The 19,171-nt window shown below is 38.9% G+C and overlaps 1 protein-coding gene across 8 annotated transcripts in view; it reads right to left on the reverse strand.

Annotated features, from left to right (window-relative positions):
- eif4g3a (eukaryotic translation initiation factor 4 gamma, 3a) overlaps positions 1 to 19,171 on the reverse strand; it is a 115,756-nt gene that overhangs the window by 81,028 nt on the left and 15,557 nt on the right. For 4 of the 8 annotated variants that reach the window (XM_041782676.1, XM_041782675.1, XM_041782674.1 and 1 more), the window contains exons 2-3: positions 6,117 to 6,189; positions 372 to 539 (exon numbers count right to left, since the gene is read on the reverse strand). In XM_041782676.1, the coding sequence (XP_041638610.1) occupies positions 372 to 539; positions 6,117 to 6,189 (241 nt within the window). The remainder of the gene's footprint in view (positions 1 to 371; positions 540 to 6,116; positions 6,190 to 19,171) is intronic. The other 4 variants (XM_041782680.1, XM_041782679.1, XM_041782681.1 and 1 more) reach the window with 3 other exon arrangements.

The raw sequence follows: 19,171 nt of genomic DNA on the forward strand, positions 1-19,171 counted from the left end.
AGAACAAAACATATAAAAAGCTGATAAAGAAAGGCAAATTTTACAGGTTAGGAACAGGCGATGTGAGCAGATTTAAATGTAAGGTATTTAAATGAAAAAAGGGCTCAGCTTAACTATAACCAATATGTTGCTATTTTTCACCTAAATGTGAAACAAATCTTTTAAAATAGTATTCCTGCTGTAGTATTTTTAGAAATCAAAACACAGAACACTTAATCATGTGTGACTTTAAGCAATTTCAATGTGAAAGTCTGGTCTAGTGTTGAACTGTCACCCAGCCCTAACACAAGTGATGCAAAGAAAGCAGACAGATGGACACATCAAACATGAATATGGAGAGAGGATGACGGCGGACACAGTGACAAACTCACCCCTCCGCCTGCCTCCCAGCCCTTAGGGTAGCGATATGGGGAAGCTGTGGGTACTGATACCTGAGAGAGCGCTGGGGAGTGGGCATGACCGGGCGGTGTGCCCGCCAAGCTAGGGTGTCCCTTTGTGATGTCGTGAGCAGTGTAAGGAGGGCCAGCATGCCTGGGTACCTGTGCCACATAAAACAAAGAGGTTAGATGGACACACAGAACAAGATTTGTATGTCAGACTGCTGCACACAGACGCACACTGGTGTAGGGAACATTGGTGGCAGGATTCCACAGGTCATTAGTCTGCCCTCCTACTGGGGAATGTAAATTAAGCGCTCAAGCCGTAGGATTAGCCCCTGAATGTGTGTAGAGGTGAAGCCCTGGACTGTGCATGGGTGTTGAAGCCTGCTGGGGTTGGCTAAGACCGACATTGGCTTCTTCTGCTGTCTGCTGCGTCCAACTCTGCTGTACACGATGTCTGGGCCTCATATGGTAAAACTGGGTCAAGTAATCATATTACAGTCCTACTCATCTGAGATAGATACAGTGCAACTGGTACAATAGATACAATTGAGTCATGCTAAACAGATGTGGTAAATATGGGGCGATACACGGTTTGGGAAATGCACCAGCCCAGGAAGAAGCCAGCAGCTGACTGGATGCAGTTTGACTCAGCTTTTAGTCTCTGGTGTGGCAGGACAGGCCTTGGCTGAAGCAGCTGTGGGGCTGGCACCACTGTGAGTGCTGCTTGCTGCTGCAGCAGGCCTGACACAGCAGAGAACGAGACTGGATACTGCAGGAGGAAAGCAGCAGGCAGACACTGGGACAGTCTGGGAACAGAGTTGTTCCACCGCAATATCAGGCAATGCATTTACATGCATAGTTTAGCCAAGATACTGTTGCAGCTTAATTAGGCCTCTTACAAGAAACAGGGGAGAATGGATTTACTGGCTGAAAGCATGTTCAGCTCTCCTAAGGCAGGTTCCAATATGTCTCCTTGCAAATAATATCTGGCCTTTTCTGATCTATATATGGCACACTGGTTATATGCCAAACAGTAAAAACACAGACTACTTCACAACTCTGCACATTTACTACAAACACAACATTTCTGGAAAAAATAAGTTGAAGCTTTCTTGTACACTTTTGACTCTGGGTCAAAGGCCAGTGTGAAAACTTTGGAGCATGTACAGAACCCCCTCGGCCAGTTAACTGTTGGCTGAGGTGTATACTTGCAAAAAAAAAACCTTTTTCCCTTTTCACCAATACAATTTTCCTAAGCTGCATTTTTTTTTTACTTGTCTCTTACAGCAGGAGGTTTTCCTGCAGTTTGTCCATCAGACAAGGGGGGGGAAGAAGAGGGTAAAATACTAGGGGCTGGACCTCTACTCATGTTTGCTCAAACTCATGAAAATTTCCAACGTTACCTGGATGAGCTGGATGTCTGAATGAGATTTTTTTTCTTTTACTATTTCATCCTAAATTTTCCCTTCCAGCCCCTTAGTATTTCCCATTTCCCATCCCTATGTTGACTGATAAGCAAACTGCAGGAAAACTTGCTACAGCGAGTGTCAAGTGTGAGTGACAAGCATGTCAGCAAAATTTTTAGGGCAGGCTACCTAAATAACAATTTCAGGGTTGCATGTGTGAAAAGTGCTAGCAGGTAAAACTCATGTTAAAGCCTGCCTAGAAAATTTGGCATGTAATTCAGGTCACAAGGATTTAATGAAGGTTTTTGGCCTTGACGCTTTCTGCAGAGTTTCTCCATATTCTTTTGAAAATAATATGGACTGCAGACAATGTGGTCCTATTTTGAGAGGCACCCACCAGCAGACATCAGATATCTATACAGGTGTTGTGCTCCACAATGTCTGTTGCCTGCTATCATTTTTGTTGTTGAATTGTTTTTTCATTAAAAACTGAACACAATAAATTGAATGTCCAAGTGCCCATGTGTTTATGGACGCATGATGTCTGCAGGCAGCCAGACTCTCTTTATATTTTGCTCCTGTTCCAACTTCTTTGAAAGCTGTTTCAGATATCAAATTCAGAAAATGTGTATATTTCAACAAAAAAATCTAGTCAAACAGTTTGAAAATTAAATACCTTTTCTTTTCTATATCAACTGAATATAAGCTGGCATTTTTTTCAAATCACTGTATTTTGTATTTCAAATTTTACGCATCCTAATTTTTTTGAATTCCAAGTTAAACTCAGTCACTAGAACAGCTGAGCAGAGTAGAAAGTCAATCAAAAAATCCTAAGTCATTTCCTCTCCACTGTTCCTTGACCTGGATCAAAAATATCAGTCATGGAAATGAATAAGAGGACAGGGAAATACAACTGAGGTGAGAACGGAATCAGACAACACTTAGGGTTTCACAGACACTCCTTGGAGGACACACAAGGTCAGGAGGAACGCTGATGCTAACGTCAGTCCAGCTCTTATTATTCCTTCAGTGAACTGAGCCAAACCATACAGTTATTGCAATCATACAACTTCCATCTATTGATAAACATATACAGCCCCCAAAAACAATCTAAGAAAATTCTGCCCATATTTAAGTCTAGGAATCAGGAAGGAAAACTGTAACAAAGAGGTTTACTGGAAAGCTGGACAACATTTCATGTTTTTTTTTTCTCTCTGTACAACCCAGCCATTCAGGCTCTAAGAGCTTTGACTGCAAAGCAAACATCCAAATTTCATTACGTATAAATCTAGCCTCATCGGCAGGCAACAGTCTGAGCCGCCTCTATAGTAGCAATACCCGCTGCATCTCTCCATCTCCTCTGTGTGGCCCACTTCCCTCAGATGACCTGGGATAAAGCAACTAATCTAGCTGCTGTTGCCAGGGGAGGAGCCTGCGCTGCTTCAGGCGAGTGACTGATTCTGAGGACATACAGAGTGATGGGGTGGGGGAGGGGAGACAAGTGGTTGTATAGGAGCTTTACATGAAAGAAAAAAAAGGGTGTTAAAACCCTTGGATTTACTGCACAGAGTGACTGCTACATGCTTTATTTCCACCAGTGTCATCATTGTTGCCTTGGAAGAAATTTCAAGGCTTGAAAATCTCATAAAAACTGGTGGTGACTCCAGTACTGTTGTTTTTCCGAGGATAAACACTTACAGCTGAGCAGCGTTATCTTCAAATAAACAAAGACTTTTCATGTGCAATGTGCTGCTATGTACTCTACCTCCACTCTTCTGGAGTTTTATCATTACTGGAAGCATCTTCTTTGTTGTGACAAATAAATAAAGAGGTGATTCTGCGTCCCGCTCTGCTTGTAAAGGCAATATTTTCCACAAATGACCATTCTAATGTAAGCTTCAAAATACTAAAGCCGTCTCAACTGGATCCTCGATTGTGTTTATCTGTCAGTTCAGGTCATTTTCTGTTAGGAAAAATCAATAAAATGTACAGTGAATAAGAAAATCAATACTCTTTTCAGCGGATTTCTGCAGTTAACATTATTTTACAAGATGACTTTGGAGATATCTGTGCCTGTAATGTTAGGAACGTCACTAATTGGTATCCTGAAAGTTTACTGACAAACCACTGCCTTCCAGGTAACTGCACATTCTGCTAATCAGAGTAGATCAGTGCAGCAGAGCAGACCTGCAGTCCTCAATATGCACTGCTGTAAAGCCTCATGCTCTCTTGCAGCGGGTGTTATGTCAGGCTAAAATCCTCAGGGGAGAGCGGGATGACATGTCTGGTTTGTTGTTGTCTTGGGGGGAGAAACAGAAGGTGCGGCAGGTCACTGAGGACGAGATCATTGATAACCCCCTGGGTTCATCCAAGGACAGCTCATGAGCTACGTCTACCTGAAGCCCCCGTAATTCCATGATGGTGCCCCCAGCAGGTTGAATAAAACAACACGAGTCATGTGGGTGTTATTAGAAAAGATCTGATACAGGAAATGTTAATTAACTCCTAAAGGAGAGAGTGAATGGCAGAGGTCCCCTGAGGTGCTGGATTTCCACAGCAGACCTCTCACAGACGGTTGCAGCACTGTGGCTTTACAAGCATGCCTTCTTTTTGTAGCTAAAAAAAAACCTCTAACACATGTTTACTGAGCCTATAAAATAGCACAGCACAGATTTGTTTACACTCTAAAAATGTTGCATTTCTCAATGCCAAGAAACCTTATTACAAACACAAATATAAAGTTTAAGAATTTAAAGAGGGGTGAAGGGTTTTATAGGTGCTACAAAACGTTAACGACCAATTTGAGCTGAAAACAAACTCTTTTGCCAGTTTTTTAGGAACACCTGAAGGACTGTTGTGAAGATTTACATGTTTCTACAAGGATAAAACATGCTTTTCTCCGCCACTGAATTTATACTTGACACCCTTCCTTGGACACAATAAAAAAGGGCAGCAATATCTGTTGCACTCCAGAAGGCAAATATGGCATGGTGTGAATTTATTCAAAAATAAAAAGGCTAACAAATCTGCTGAGTTTGAATCTTAGTGTAAAGCCAACATAAAAAATCAGAGCAATATTTCAGCTGTGTTTTAATTCATGTGCTTCTATTTACATTTAAGAACAGCAAGCTGTATGAAAAATGAAACATCTACTTTTTCGGGGGAAAAACTTCAGATCTTGCCGTTTTTGGAAAGAAATTGATGTAAAAAATTTGACATACAGATTCTTAAGCTTAAGAAATTCTTGTATTCTAAATGTATTATTCACACGTCTGATAATATGACTTACAAGCTAACACTTTAAGTAAGAATCAATGCATCAATTTGTGATATCTGTTCAGCATTAAAAGGTCAATACCAACTGACATGAAAGAACAATTAAACCTGCATCATAGAAACACACTTTCAGGATATCTCAACTTACCATGTATGGTTGCCATCTCTTCTCTCTCTACCGTGTTAATGACTAATAATTGAAGATGCACCGTTTGTGAAAATCTGGGCCAATGCCATTGTTTAGAATAACAATTTAGCTGATTGCTGATTCAGAAACAAATGATTTTTCATAAATTTGTTTTTCTTCATGCTTATTATTCAATAAACTATGAAATTTGATCTATTCAAACTGTGAAAACTGCCTCTTGAAATGTCACTGGAACATGTCTTACAAACTGCATAGTTCTGATGTTCCCCAGAGATGCAGTAAAGAATCATTTGCGGTCAGCTTTTAAAGCAGTCAATGGGTTAGCACCGCCTTATTTGAAAGAATTGCTCAATTTTTATGCTCAGCCAAAATAAGGCTCAAAACCAGAGAGAAATTTAATATACGAATCATTAACAGATTTTCTTTTACTGAGGCTAACAAATATAAAATTTCAGCTGCCCCAAAAATAAGGGATATAAATAAACTAGAATACAGGACATAAAGGCACAATTTTCTGGTGGAGATTAGTTTTAGTTATAATGAGGAAAAAAGGCATTGAAAAAACTACATCTGTAAAAGGACAATCAAATTATAATCAGTACATCTCTGATAGATCACTATAAAAGAAAATTGTTGAAAAAGAACAAAACTTTCATAAATCAAGCCTCTTTGTTTTGTTTGAAAAATGCACAATATTGGTACATTTAACTTCAAAATTCCTGTTTTCCCCTGGGGGAGCATGCCCCCCACCACAGACTCCTAAAGTCCTGTGGGAACCACTGCTGCATACAAACAAACATGTGTTAGATATACATGTGTGTATTCTGTATCTGTTATGTGCATTTTCTGCACATGCACTGCAGCAAACAGGTGGAAATGTCTGTCAAATGGGCTGTGACTCACGCTGTATACTGCAGCAACTCCAGGCTGTGTGGGGAAGATCCTCTCGTCCAGTGATGGCTGAACCCGTGGGATTCTGGAGAGGGGTGCATTAAGGTAAACAGATCACAAACACAGCGCAGTTTCATGCCAGATAAGACTGAGGCAGCTCAACAGGTTAGATTGCTTTTACCTGTAATTATTTATGTCAGAGACACAGTTTTGAAAGTAAAGCCGATTACAACACATGATGATACATGATTTTTTTATTTCCATCCTGTCTGTACACTCTAACACGACTGTACTAAAATGACTTCCCTTTTACGCTTTTATGATTCTATGCAACTAGTTCAGCTGCTTCACATCCAAAGGGTTTTCCTCCAACCCCGAAAGCACTCATAGTTTGATTTCAAGGATCCCCCCAGCCACCCCACCCTGCCTGAAATGCCCCATCTCTCAGAGTACACTATGTACCTTCAGCTTTTTTGGAAGTGTTAAAGGGAAAATCTGAAATGGATTTCTGGACCACTTGAGGCAAGGGCACTAACCTGAGCAGAGGGTTACAAAGCTCTAAAAAAGAATGAGGAAGATATAAAGTTTATTTTTGACATGCTTCAGGTGAAGGAAAACTCAAAACACTTGTAAAAAGCTTCAACACTGCAGGCATTATGGACGCTTTTGGAAATCAAAGCATAAAAACTCTCTTTAAAATATAACAGTGGACTAACTTTGGAGACGACATTGAAAAGGAGACAAAATGTGTGATAACCACATAAAAGAGGGAAGCGCTGTGGTTAGTAACCTGCTCAGGCAGTTGTCTGTGACATACAGACTCACACACTGATGGTCACATGGTTTATGGGAAGCCCAACGTCTGGCTCTCTTCCTCTCAAACAGATCACGCCTCCTTTTCCCCTGAGGGCCAGGACGTACAAGAAAAGCAGCACTTTGTATGACATATTTTCTGACCATGTCAGAAAATCAAAAGTTTAGGAAGTGTTCTGGTCAACCTCTAGGCAGGATAAACGCCAGCACTAGGAAGGGTGCACACTTTTACAAAAAAATCGGGACATCATTGCTCGTTTTATCCTGGAATAAAATTCATTGTGGCTCTCTGTTGTTCACATAAAAGGGGCCACAAATAGTTGTGTAACAAATACAAAAACGGAGAAGGGAGGAGCGGCTTTGAGTAACAGATTGCTGGTTTCGATAGAAATGCTAGAAAAGTCTGTGATGCATTTTTTCCCCAAAATTATTCAACCAGCCTCAAAGCTGTTCTTCTTGCAGAGTAAAGTGACCCCTAAAGCCCTTTCTTTATGCTGCATTTGCCTGCAGGGGCCCTCATCGCTCTTGGTCCCCTGCCAGCACTGCTTCTCAGCAAAACAAGGGGGAGCGAGGGAGATAAGGAAAGAAAAGATTCATTTAACACAAAAAGAGTGCCGCGATTCAAAGGGAGAAGCACAGCAGGAAGTGTTATCTGTTTCATTGTCGGAGAATTTGGAAAAACAACACGCCCACCCTCCCACATAATATGCACACACAAATTAGGAGTAATTAGAGGTGAAGTCTGTTCACAGGGAAACTTCAGCCTAGGTAAGGAGAAGAGATACTCAACTGTGCCAAGGGCAACATAGTATTATCTATTTGTATACTTCTGCATTATTAGGGCTGCTATGACACCAGAATTCAAAACTTGGATATGGCACCAGTAAAAATCTTTGGATACCTTCTCAAGATCTTGGCAAAAAACACAAAAGTCATAGGCTTCCAATTTTGGGTCACTTCCTGTATTTTTACTAATTAAAAAACTGCAAGAAAACCCCTGAACACTGACTGAATGGCACAAATATACTGGCAAACTCATGAAATGTTAGAGACGTTCGTCTTTGCAGCTTTGGGTTGAAAAAATACGACTAAAGATCTGTTGTCCTAATAAGGATTCTGTACTATTCAATAATACTGATCATTTAAACAGAAAATAACACAATAAAGAATTGTATCTAGGGCAGGACAATTCCAAAAACAAGAGACACTGGAATATACTTTCCAAGTTATTCTTAGTTTATGTTGGCTGAGACTTAGGCATTTAACATTTGAACCATTCAACAATAATTTCACTATCCTATAAAATTAAACTGCTCTTTTTATCTAAGGCGGGTAACCCGTGGCACAAAGGCCAAACACAACCCCTCTACTTACTCACTGTGGCCTGCGAGTCAATTTTAGATATTGATAAATTGTAAACATGTACAAAACAGGACAAATCTGCCATGAAGGATTTTAACTCGAGTGACCAGTGCCACACCATACACAGAAGAATAACAACATAAAAATAGAGATATGGATGCTGGTTTAGCTTGGCTGATAGAGAAGACACCCATATACAGAGGCTGGAGTCCTGAATGCACTGGTCCCAGGATCAATTCCCAGTCTCTGTGCTCTTTGGTGCATGTCTTCCCTGCTCTCTCTCCCCATATTTCCTGCGTCTCTTTAACTGTCCAATCTGCAAAAAGCCCAAAATAATCTTAAAAAAAAAAAAAAAAAAAAAAAAGATAGTTATAATGTGACCTTGGTTGTTTGTTTTGTTCTTTGCAGCAGTTAAGCAGATATTATTGACTTCAGCTGTCCTTTTTGCAAAGTACTATTAAATTTACAGCAAAAAAATAGAAAAGCAGGTAAAAGAAACTATAATAACCAGTTAATCCACTGTTGTGGATGTATTCATAACATAGCTTAAATTGACTTCAATTCTGTGTCTAGCTCATTAATACTGAATACAGTTAAGCATTTGAGCTCCAAGTTATCAGTGTTGGTCCAACACTTAATGATACAAGCTGGATATTTGCCCCTACATTAAAGTGTCAGCTCAGCAGCCTAATTCTAGTTGTGCAATTAAGACTTCCTAACCATTTGCAAATAGTGGCCCCCTTGGCAACCAGTGAACCACTATTTCCCATCCCTGATCTACAGCCTGCATAATATGGTAAAAACAGCATGTGATGTGCAATAGTATCGTTCATTACTGTGATAAAGGGACAATAGATAAAGTATTGACGAATGTGTGTTGGTTTTAGCTGCAGATATTGACATGTTTCTCTAGAACCCAAAATAGACCCAAAAATCTGTTGTTTTTTTTTCTCACCACTAAACTGACACCATTGAATGTGATGGTAGCTGATGGCTCAAGCTTCATGTGACTGCATCACAGTGTGAAAGCATGACCATTTAACTCAGGATGTCAATCAAAAATGCACATATTTTGAATGCAAAGCATAGCTTGTTTTCATTATATTGTTATTTACTCCAACATATTCAAGCTTTTATTGCAAAAGCAGAAATTGGAATAACATAAAAATGCAATTTACAGTGCAGCCTTAACTATTGTTTTAACGCACTTGGGGTGAACTGTATCAAAGTACTGAACATTTTAACCAGTCCCAAAAAACTTAAGGTAGCTGCATCTATTTTGAGTGGTTTCCAGCTTTTCTGTGTTTCAAAAATCCAAGGCACAAAGCACCAAGATGGTGAGAAAATCAGAAGTAATAACCAGCTGCAAATATTCCTTGACCCAGTTCTTATGGGTGACTGACGATACAGGAGACAAGTGGAAGGGAGGGAGAGGTTATCAACATTAAAGCAACCTGATCCATCAACTCTGCCGGTCAGTGGGGGCAAACTGTGTCAGGGAGTGTAAACATACGGGAAGGCAAGGATATGTGCACAGGTGGAACCAGGGTATGACATGACAGATCAACAGTTGCAAAGTCAAGTTAAGGTTAAAGACAAACTGTACCAAAGGCAGGAGAGCAAACAAAAAAAGATCAGGTAAGAGGAGACTTCAACCAGCTGCAACCAAAAAGTTGATTGGATGATTTAAGATTTGCTTAGACAACAGGAGTTCTAAAATCCAAACTAGACTAAGTATGTAAGCAGTGAATAAGAAAGTGTAGATCATTTCACACAAGTGTTTTTCCACACATGCACTTCTGAAAATTTTAGGCAAGCTGCCCCTGAAATCACCCTGACTTGCCTTTTATATAGGGAGCTCACAGTGGGATACTTTCCCTGTCAGATGGGTGAAGGGAAGGTCTCTACATGAAAAACGGTTGTGAGAAGGATGACATGAAAAGAGGTGAAGCATCAGCGCCTGCTGCTGTGATAACCTTTATCAGTGTTACAAATCATTGCATGTATTCACAGAAAAAAAAATTAAAGAGTACAAAGGAGCATACTTTATCAGTTTCAGTGACTGCATGGCAAAAATGCAGCTCATGCACCGGCAGTGTAATGTAAACATCATCACCACCTCTTTATTTGAGCTGAGATTTCCTGAATATTTTCTGCTCACTCGTCCTCTTTTGTGGAAATTTTACCAGGGGGGCTGGCAGGAAAAGTCCAGGTGAAATCAAGGTGAAGTAATCAGCCATTAGCACTAATGCATATAGCTCAGCCTGAGCTTTTCAGGAAACAGGCAGGACTTTGCAAGTTTGAAAAGGCTCCAACTTGTAATTTATCTTCCTAACCTGTACCTACAATGTATAATCTACATGGTTTTTAAGTATCAGAGGGAGTAAAGTGATCTTGTATGATCTTAAAGAACTTCACAAGAAAGCAGATTTAAACACAAGACAAATCTAGCGAAACAACTACCGGTAGTGAAACTTTGATATCAGGGGAAAAAAGCCAAAAGCAGAAAGCTAAATGAGTCTGGATGAGAAAATATTTTTAGTGCCAATTTGAGGTGAGATTTGAACTGTCAGTTTTAATATCAATCACACATTAGCCTTACGGGCTATGATATTTACAGTTGCTTGGAAGCACAGTCAGCTACTCCATCTCCTCGTAGTTTTTTCTCTTTGAATATTTTGGATCAGGTTATTAACTCATATATTGGAGAAATACACATCAAGATATCAACACATTTTGGAAATACAGTTAAGTCTGCAGTTATTTGGACAGCAACACAATTTTTTTTATCAGGAAGTACTATGAATAAAAAGACTGTCGTTCCAAAAAGGCAAATGCCAGATTTTTGTGAAAAGTAAAAGCCTAGACTCACCTTTTCAAACTCACTATAGTGGTGAATGGCAGAAAATAATAAAAACTGTGTCGCTGTTCAAATACTGGCAGACCTAACTGTATAATCATAAAGATATGAACACAACTAACAAACTCCTTTGAATCTGAGGAAGGTAAAAGGAAGGATTTATAAACTCTGCACATTACCAGATGATCTTTGGAACATCAAAATGACTAAAACCTGGTTAACTTACTGGCTGATCAACGCTGTAAGATTCACCCTTGGTCCATGTAGCCCTGTTCACTCCGTAGAGACCTTTGTAATGTAACTATGTGTCAAAGCAACACAGACTGCAATTCCTTGAGATTGGTCTGAATGGTGACTGCCAGTCCCTGAGTAACGTCCACAGGCGTCACTCAGAGACTGGGAAAAATGGCTGCAGACGAAGATACGACTAGTCAAATCTATATGCCAACATCAAAAATGGTCAGATATCTTATCCATTTGTCTATCTCAATGGCTGAACGAGTGCAACACCCCCCCCCCCCACCAATCCTCTGCCTCAGCTGATCCAGCAGCCGTACTTTTAGTATCATTTAATGTCTCCTCTCCTTTAGTCTATGCAACTTCAGTTTAATCAATTTGCTGCTCAGTTCCAACTCCACCACAGTATGCTTGGTTTTAGTCTCCATGGTTTCCTGTAAAAAAAAAAAAAAAAGCACGAAATATGGCAGCAGGTCTGGAGACTGGCATAAAAATTGGGCTGCCAAGTTGTGCTTGGGCAGAGTATTAGAGAGTAACGCAGAAACAATAATGCATAAGTATATAGTGGCCATGATGGCACTGGCCACTACAGTATAGCTACAATGTAGACCAGAGGCTCTCCACTAGATTAACCATAGGGCCTCCTTAATGTAAAATTTGACCCAAATTTCAGGAAATTCTCAACCACTAAAATCAATTTAAAACATCGCAGCTTGGACCCTAGATAGAGAAAAACATACTACTGGAGATACAGGACAAAATTTTGGGAGGCCCCCATTTTGTCATGATAATGTGGATTTAGTGGTGAGCAATAAACAGTGGTGTCACTGATAAAATTTCTGTCTTGGTCTGGATTTTTTGCAACACAGCCATCAGTGGTTTAAACACTGGTGTTGTGGTGCACAGGAAGTATAAACAATGTAGCCGCTAGCATAACAGAGTGATTATTGACAGACCACAGCTCAGTCTAAGTCCAGTCATCAGCATGTTTCACTCTGACACTGAGCAGCCAGGTAAAAAGCCAAACTTCAATGGTTTGTGTCCATGTGATTAACATGAAGCACAGTAGTAAGGTGAAAGATATGTTCTTTCCTCCTGAAGTCTGATGGCTGTAATAACAGCAAAATGAAGCAAGATTTCGCTTTACAAAGCCTGTTGGCCTGTCTGGGGCTTTAATATAAGCGGGGCTCAAGATGAACCATCTTAGCCCAGCGCTGCAGCGACACATATTACATCAGCTCAAATAACTGTTTAGAAGTGTGTTTAAACAGATGATTTGCTTGTTTTAAGTCCATAAAGACTCAAAGAATCAGGCTGTGGTGTTATATGAAGTCTGAGAAGCAGCTGCACACTCGCTGGTGGCAAAAACTTGCTGCTACCACTACTTAAGCAAAGTAAATTTATGATACACATGGGACATGACAATCCTTCACATAGGGGTCTGTAGTTGTGGTTTTCACCAAGTACTTTTATTGTGAAGGCCCACATCAGGAAATATGATTTCAATAGCAGCTTGGCATACCTCAGCAAAAGAGTGAAACTTAGAACTACTTCAGTTCTAAAGAAGTTAATACAGAGACTTATAAAAACCTTTGCCTGTGATCTTACGATATCACAATTTTGTTATGCCACCACAGGGTCGTTCTAGGGGGAGAAAGAGGCTGTAACCCCTGAATATGCATTTAAATACATTATCTTTTTAAATTTTGTAATACCGTGATATAACACCGTTACAGCGAAGGCAAAAAAAAACAAAACAAAAAAAAACACCGTAACATAGTATTAGCCATATCCCCCATTCCTGTGTGAACTTTGGTTGTTTTTAAAAATCTTGATAAAGAAGGACATTATCATGTGAAGAAAAGCTTTCTTCTAGATACTACTTTCAAAGACAGCATGAAAAATACATCAAAATCTCAAGAAAGCAACCAGAAATTATCCTTGTGCCGCACAACAGCGTAAAATAAAATATTTGGAAACATGTCTGCATTAGTACATCCTAAACACTTTGCCCAGATTTTTTCCAGCCACCAATTCACAACGCACTGCGAGGTCCCACCCCACCAGTTGAGAAGCACTTTTGTAGATTCAATGAATACGTCTAAACCAGGCCAAAAGGATCTTGATCAGAGTTCTCTTTTAGGCAGTGGGAATGATGCTTTAACCCTTTCATCGCTAGGCCTTTTTTAGTATTTAAGCATGAAAATGACATACCCAAATACAACTGAGTATTTCTCTGCAACTAGAAAGTCTACATGAATACGCTTGACATCAATGTAAAGATAACTCTTTACAGATTTCAGTACATGTAAAATTCCAGTAGAAGTTACTGGGACTGAGTAAATAAAGATGGAAATAGCATAACTAAGGTGGAAAATTTTGTGCTTGTTAGTTTGCCGTGATCTGTGGGCTTCAAACAGTGTGACAGGACTCTGCCCATGGACTTTGAGACTGCCTTTTAAAAGTTTTCCTCAGAGGAGAGCTAGCCCCAGATACAGGGCCTCTAGGGATGAAAGGGTTAAATTCAACTTTAGGTCAAGGATATAATTTTTGTTCTCTCAGAGGATTAGCACCTTTGGTTGTTACACATTTTTGTTTTGTTAATATCTAGCAGGAACACGATTTGAACATTATCTTTAACAAGCTTTTCATATCCCATTACTCAAAAAGACAGCACTGAACTGAAATCTATTCTACAGAAACATTCAAGGAGCACAGAACAAACTTGTTTAACTTGAATCTAATCTAGTTTGCTTATCCTAGACTGGACAACTAGCAGATTAATTACATTTCTCGTCAGAATGAGAGGTCTGTTTTTGACAACAATTGATATAAAGGCTTTCAGTAATATGGCTACAATTATTTTGTCAGACTGATATGAATGGATTTATGTTAGTTTTATACCTGTTTTTGCAGTTTTAACATTCATAGCTTGTGATTCAACCTTTACTCAGATAAAAGCTTGAACATATCATCACTTCCATATCAGGCAGATTACTGTCCTTCTGAGGTAAACCAACATATATGCCAGCCGCCTCCGTATTGGTGGTCAGGTTACCAGATGGGTGCAGTCTCTCCTGCAAGTATCAGGCTCAAGCATGAAAGTGGCTGGCTGCACTAATTAGACATTATTCATTAGAGTTCTATTAATTTTCTGCTTGAGCAGAGAGGGCGAGCACAATGTCAACTTAAAGACTTACAGCAGGGATGTAACTCGGGGGAATAACAGTGTCAGAGTGTGGCTGAGAAATTACCTGCTGTAACATCCGACTGCACAATATTACACCGACAGAGAGTGGTTCTCATTTGACCCCCAAGAGGACAGAGAGGAAACGCAGAGTCCTGATTAGAGCTACAACATTTCATCAAATAGATAGCATAAATACAATAAAATCAGCTGATATATAAAAATCACATTCATATTTGTTTTGAAAATGAGTCAAACTCCATTGATAGTGAACTGTAAGTTCAAGATCAAACAAAAAGATTAATGAAGAACGTTATCTACAAAAAGTGTGTTCAATTTATTTGCCAAGAGAATGAAAAGCAGGGATAAGCACTAATATTTCCAAACGAAGAACTTTCTCTTTCACTCTGTATGTTGATTTTGTTGGCTCATGTGGACAAAGCAGTACATCTTATCTCTTTCCTGAGTCAGCACTGTACATGCATGTGTAGTATTCTCACAGGAAAAATCTAGGCATCATTTTCCAGCTTGTAGTATTTGTTGTGAAACTTTGCTGAGGGACAATTTCTATCAGTGTCCATGTGTTGCCAATATCTTCACCTAAAACTAACTTTAAAACCTCTCACTCACTGTGTGATTAGCAAGTGACATATCTATTAGGAATGCATGATAACTGGGTTTAATAGTAAAAGGCAGATAATGGCCAAAAAGGAGAAATATCTGTATCTACAGATTTCTGCTGATAATAACAGCTGATATACTGTCCCATTTGTGCACCAGCTTGCTTTTCCTCCCTTTTCTCAACACATGCATTAATACATACATACAGGAGTGAACTGAGGACTACATGGTGTTTCCCTCACAGACTATATCTGAGCTGCCACAGATAAAGCTGTCAGACTAGTTTTCAAAGTCATTTCTTCTCTCTACTCCTTGAAATATTAAGCAGGAAAGGTCCTAATTTAAAGTGTGCACTGAGGATGGAAGTTATAAGTCAGAACAACAGGTTGTAAGTTTAATGTTTTGCAAATGAAAACAATGCGCTTTTTTTGTGTTATTTCAAGCTTGTTGTCAGGACTGTCTCAGTGAACCTCCCTGCAGAACTGTTGTTCAATTAGTTGACTTCCTGTTGATTGTTAAATATGAGCTCCAATAAAAGGGGCACATTATTATTTTAAACACTACAGAGCTTACTGTCTGAGAGCAATGTGCTGTTGTTACAGTGTGCTGTTATTACCTCCTAAAAAGGCAGGTGAAGCTTGGTTTTACAAAAAAAAAAAACAATACACTGCAGAGAAAGTACAATACAAAAACCTTGCTTTTCATTATTGAATTTCTGTATTTGGAAAGAATAAATCTACGATTGATTGCTGTAAAAGAAATAAACTGTCACAATTAGAGGAATTGCTCAGTTCTAGTGCAGGAGGGATTCTGTGTTCTTTACAATGAAAAACTGGCAAAAATTAGTTTGGAAATACCAGCATCTGATATTGGTAAAATCTACTATGTGCACTGTATTCCTAATATGAGAGATCATGGATACATATCGATAAGGCTTGATCCTCATCTCCAATCCATTTCCCTGTAGCCAGCAATTATTATGGGTGAAAACTCCCCATTCTCTGCACTGGTGTCTGATTACTGTTAGACCGGAAACTTCAGAAACAAGTAAACATTCAAGTTCAGTGACATCTATGCAAATATTTTAGCAGCACTTCTATGTTGATCTCTTTAGAAATGACTTTCAGGCTAAATAAAAATTCCTTTCCTCTTCAGTTTGCTGACACCCTGCTGAAATGCCAGCGGAAGACACTCTTTGGGGAACAACCACAAAGAACTCTGCAGAGGCCAAACCCTTTTCGTAGCCTACCTATTCGGTATTTATCAGGAAAGTCTGTAAATGTAAATAGTTCCTATATTTCTTTACAAAAATATTAAAGTCTCAGAAGAAGGAGAAAAAGAAGAAGTCAACAGCTGAAGCTTCAACTGAGATGAGGGGGGATCGTGGAAACATAATCCATAATGAATTACACTTAGAGGATGTCAGCTACTCAACCTCTACAGACATTTTTTGGCAGCAGCCATTGTTTTCTTGTGACACTGTGAGCACAAAACACAGCTCACATTTCACACAGGGTTCATTCATTCTTGTTTAACAAGGCTAGTCTGCCATGTAGTCCATTGTTGGCAGCAGCCATATTACAGCGGTTTCACACATGCACTTCAGTCCCCAAAGATTTCCATGTAAGTAGCATGTGAGCATGCAAACAGCTGATTTTTCCACTTTGACTTCAATCAGAGTTATTTTTTCTGCCAGCCTCCTATTCAAATTGTCACAACAAGTTAAGATGGGCCAGACTTGTCAACAACTCTGAAGGTAAGTTAACACCAGGGATGGTGACTTTTCATTTTATTAATACTGACACACTTATCAATACTTCTAATCAGTCCAAGTTCTTCTCATCATTACAGCTACCAATACCTTTCTATTGATTGGATGAAAGACAAAATGATGACGATGCATGTACAACTGAGGTGGTCTAATCTGAGTGGAGCTTGAGTTAACAATTTATAGTTCAACCTGTTGTATTGATCTTACATCCCTTAAATACAAACACATTCCTTATCTTCACAACTGTATTTATACATTTATGATACACTTATTGTTTCTGATCAAAGAAATTGACTTTTGTTGTATGTTTATGTGTGACATCTGAACACATATTACACTTTCTTTACATTTGTCTAACTTACTGAAAGACCCTCAACACATCATATATAACAGTCTTGTTAAACCACTAATTAATTTTTATTCTGCCAATCCCAACACGGACTGGATTTCTATGTTGGATTTATAGTTTTAAAATGGCTTTAAGTTTTTTTTTTTTTTTTGAACTTGTGCTTAAACACACTCTTTATTGCATAAAAATTCCACTATTTTGCTTTCATAACTGTTTTTGTGTTGCTTTGGATTTTTCTACAGCCTTACAATAAGGGTAGTTGACTTCCTGTTTGGACACAGCCTTGCTTTTATAGGTAGATCAAAGACTTTAACATGAACACTAGGTAAATGTTTATTAGCTCAAGTTTCAGATGGCTTTGGACTTGTCCACTGAGCTGTCTGAGTTTTAAAGTGAAATAAGACATTAAGGAGCGACTGTTGACATATTTTACATCACTGTGGATGCGGGTAGATGCTGCAGCGGCTTTACCAAAGTGTGCTGAAAGAGACTATAACCCATAAGATTATTTGTGATTAGAATACTATCAGTGCACTAATTGTGGACCTCGATGAATAAAGATTAACTTGATTAATCTTTACAGGCCTAATTTCTAACTAGCGGGGCATGCTACAAAGTTTGGGAGCACTTTTCAGCGCTGATCTGATGAGATTAGGAAGAAAATTGCCCCGTTTCAGCTAAAAGCCAGTGATATGACCGCAACCTATTTCTAGTGCAGTCTTTTGCTTATTCCAAAGTTCAAGGAACGGCATTTTGATTTAATTTGATGCACAATGCTGATGTGCTTAAAGCTTATATTCTCCTCTGCAAGAACTGATGTCTGTTTTTACGTCAGTGATATCATAAAATTATGTTACATCACAAAGACTGGGACTCAATAACAGTGCTGTGTGATTTTGTAATTTTGAGTGATTAGACTTAATGATATTGCAATTGCGATTATGATATAATACATAAATGTTCGCATGATTCTACCTGCTTGGCTATGAAGGAAAATGTCGAGGATAAGGACAGTTTCTAAGTGCTTCTTTCTCAACTCAAAACATACAAATATTAAGTCACATACAAAATAGAAAACTTGGAGTTTTTACAGTACTGCTTTCAACATAACTGAGTATTTTTCCAAAAAAGGGTTTTTCTCCAATGAAAATATAGAAACTTATAAGAAATGCAATAGTGGCAGTATTGTTAAATTAAAAGCCTTTCTGTAGGCATTTTGTAAATCTTTCAAGTACTACTTAATACAAAATAATTGCTGCCTTTTTGAAATCAGATTAATTGAGCACTACTCAATAGCAGTATTGATAAGCTAAAATGTTATTGATCTTCAAGTTTTGAAATATACAGGACTGGATGTTTGCTGACCCGAGTTTCAATCTCAATCCCTAGTAAATACCCAGAGGAAAAAAAAAAAAAAAGGACTTCATTCAAGCTAAAGAGAGGCATGTCTTGAGCAGCTTTTGTAATTATAAGCCACATTAGCTTTTCAGAATGAGATGGTAAATAAGGCTATGTCATACTGGTTTGTGGCGTCAGAGTTACATTACATTTGACAGCAACACCTGCCTTTCGTCCAAATGTCTGAGCGAAATGCAAACATGCATTTCTCTGGTCAATATAACAGTTTAACCCCGTCACACCTTGCACATAATAATTATACTGTAACTTCCACGGTGCCCTCTGACGTCAGGCTCCAAGACCCTCCCTGTCAACAAAGGATAATCTTTAAATGTGAGGGTCAGGGCAAACGGAGACTCCATTCTTATATGCTTATGCTGTCCTTAACTTTCGAAATTTTCAGGAACAGATTTCCTAAGATTTCCAATGAAATTTCAGGAGCTTATGTGTGAACATGGCTCATAAATCC

Source organism: Cheilinus undulatus, linkage group 3 (genome assembly GCF_018320785.1).
Source record: "Cheilinus undulatus linkage group 3, ASM1832078v1, whole genome shotgun sequence".
Taxonomy (NCBI): Eukaryota; Metazoa; Chordata; class Actinopteri; order Labriformes; family Labridae; genus Cheilinus; species Cheilinus undulatus.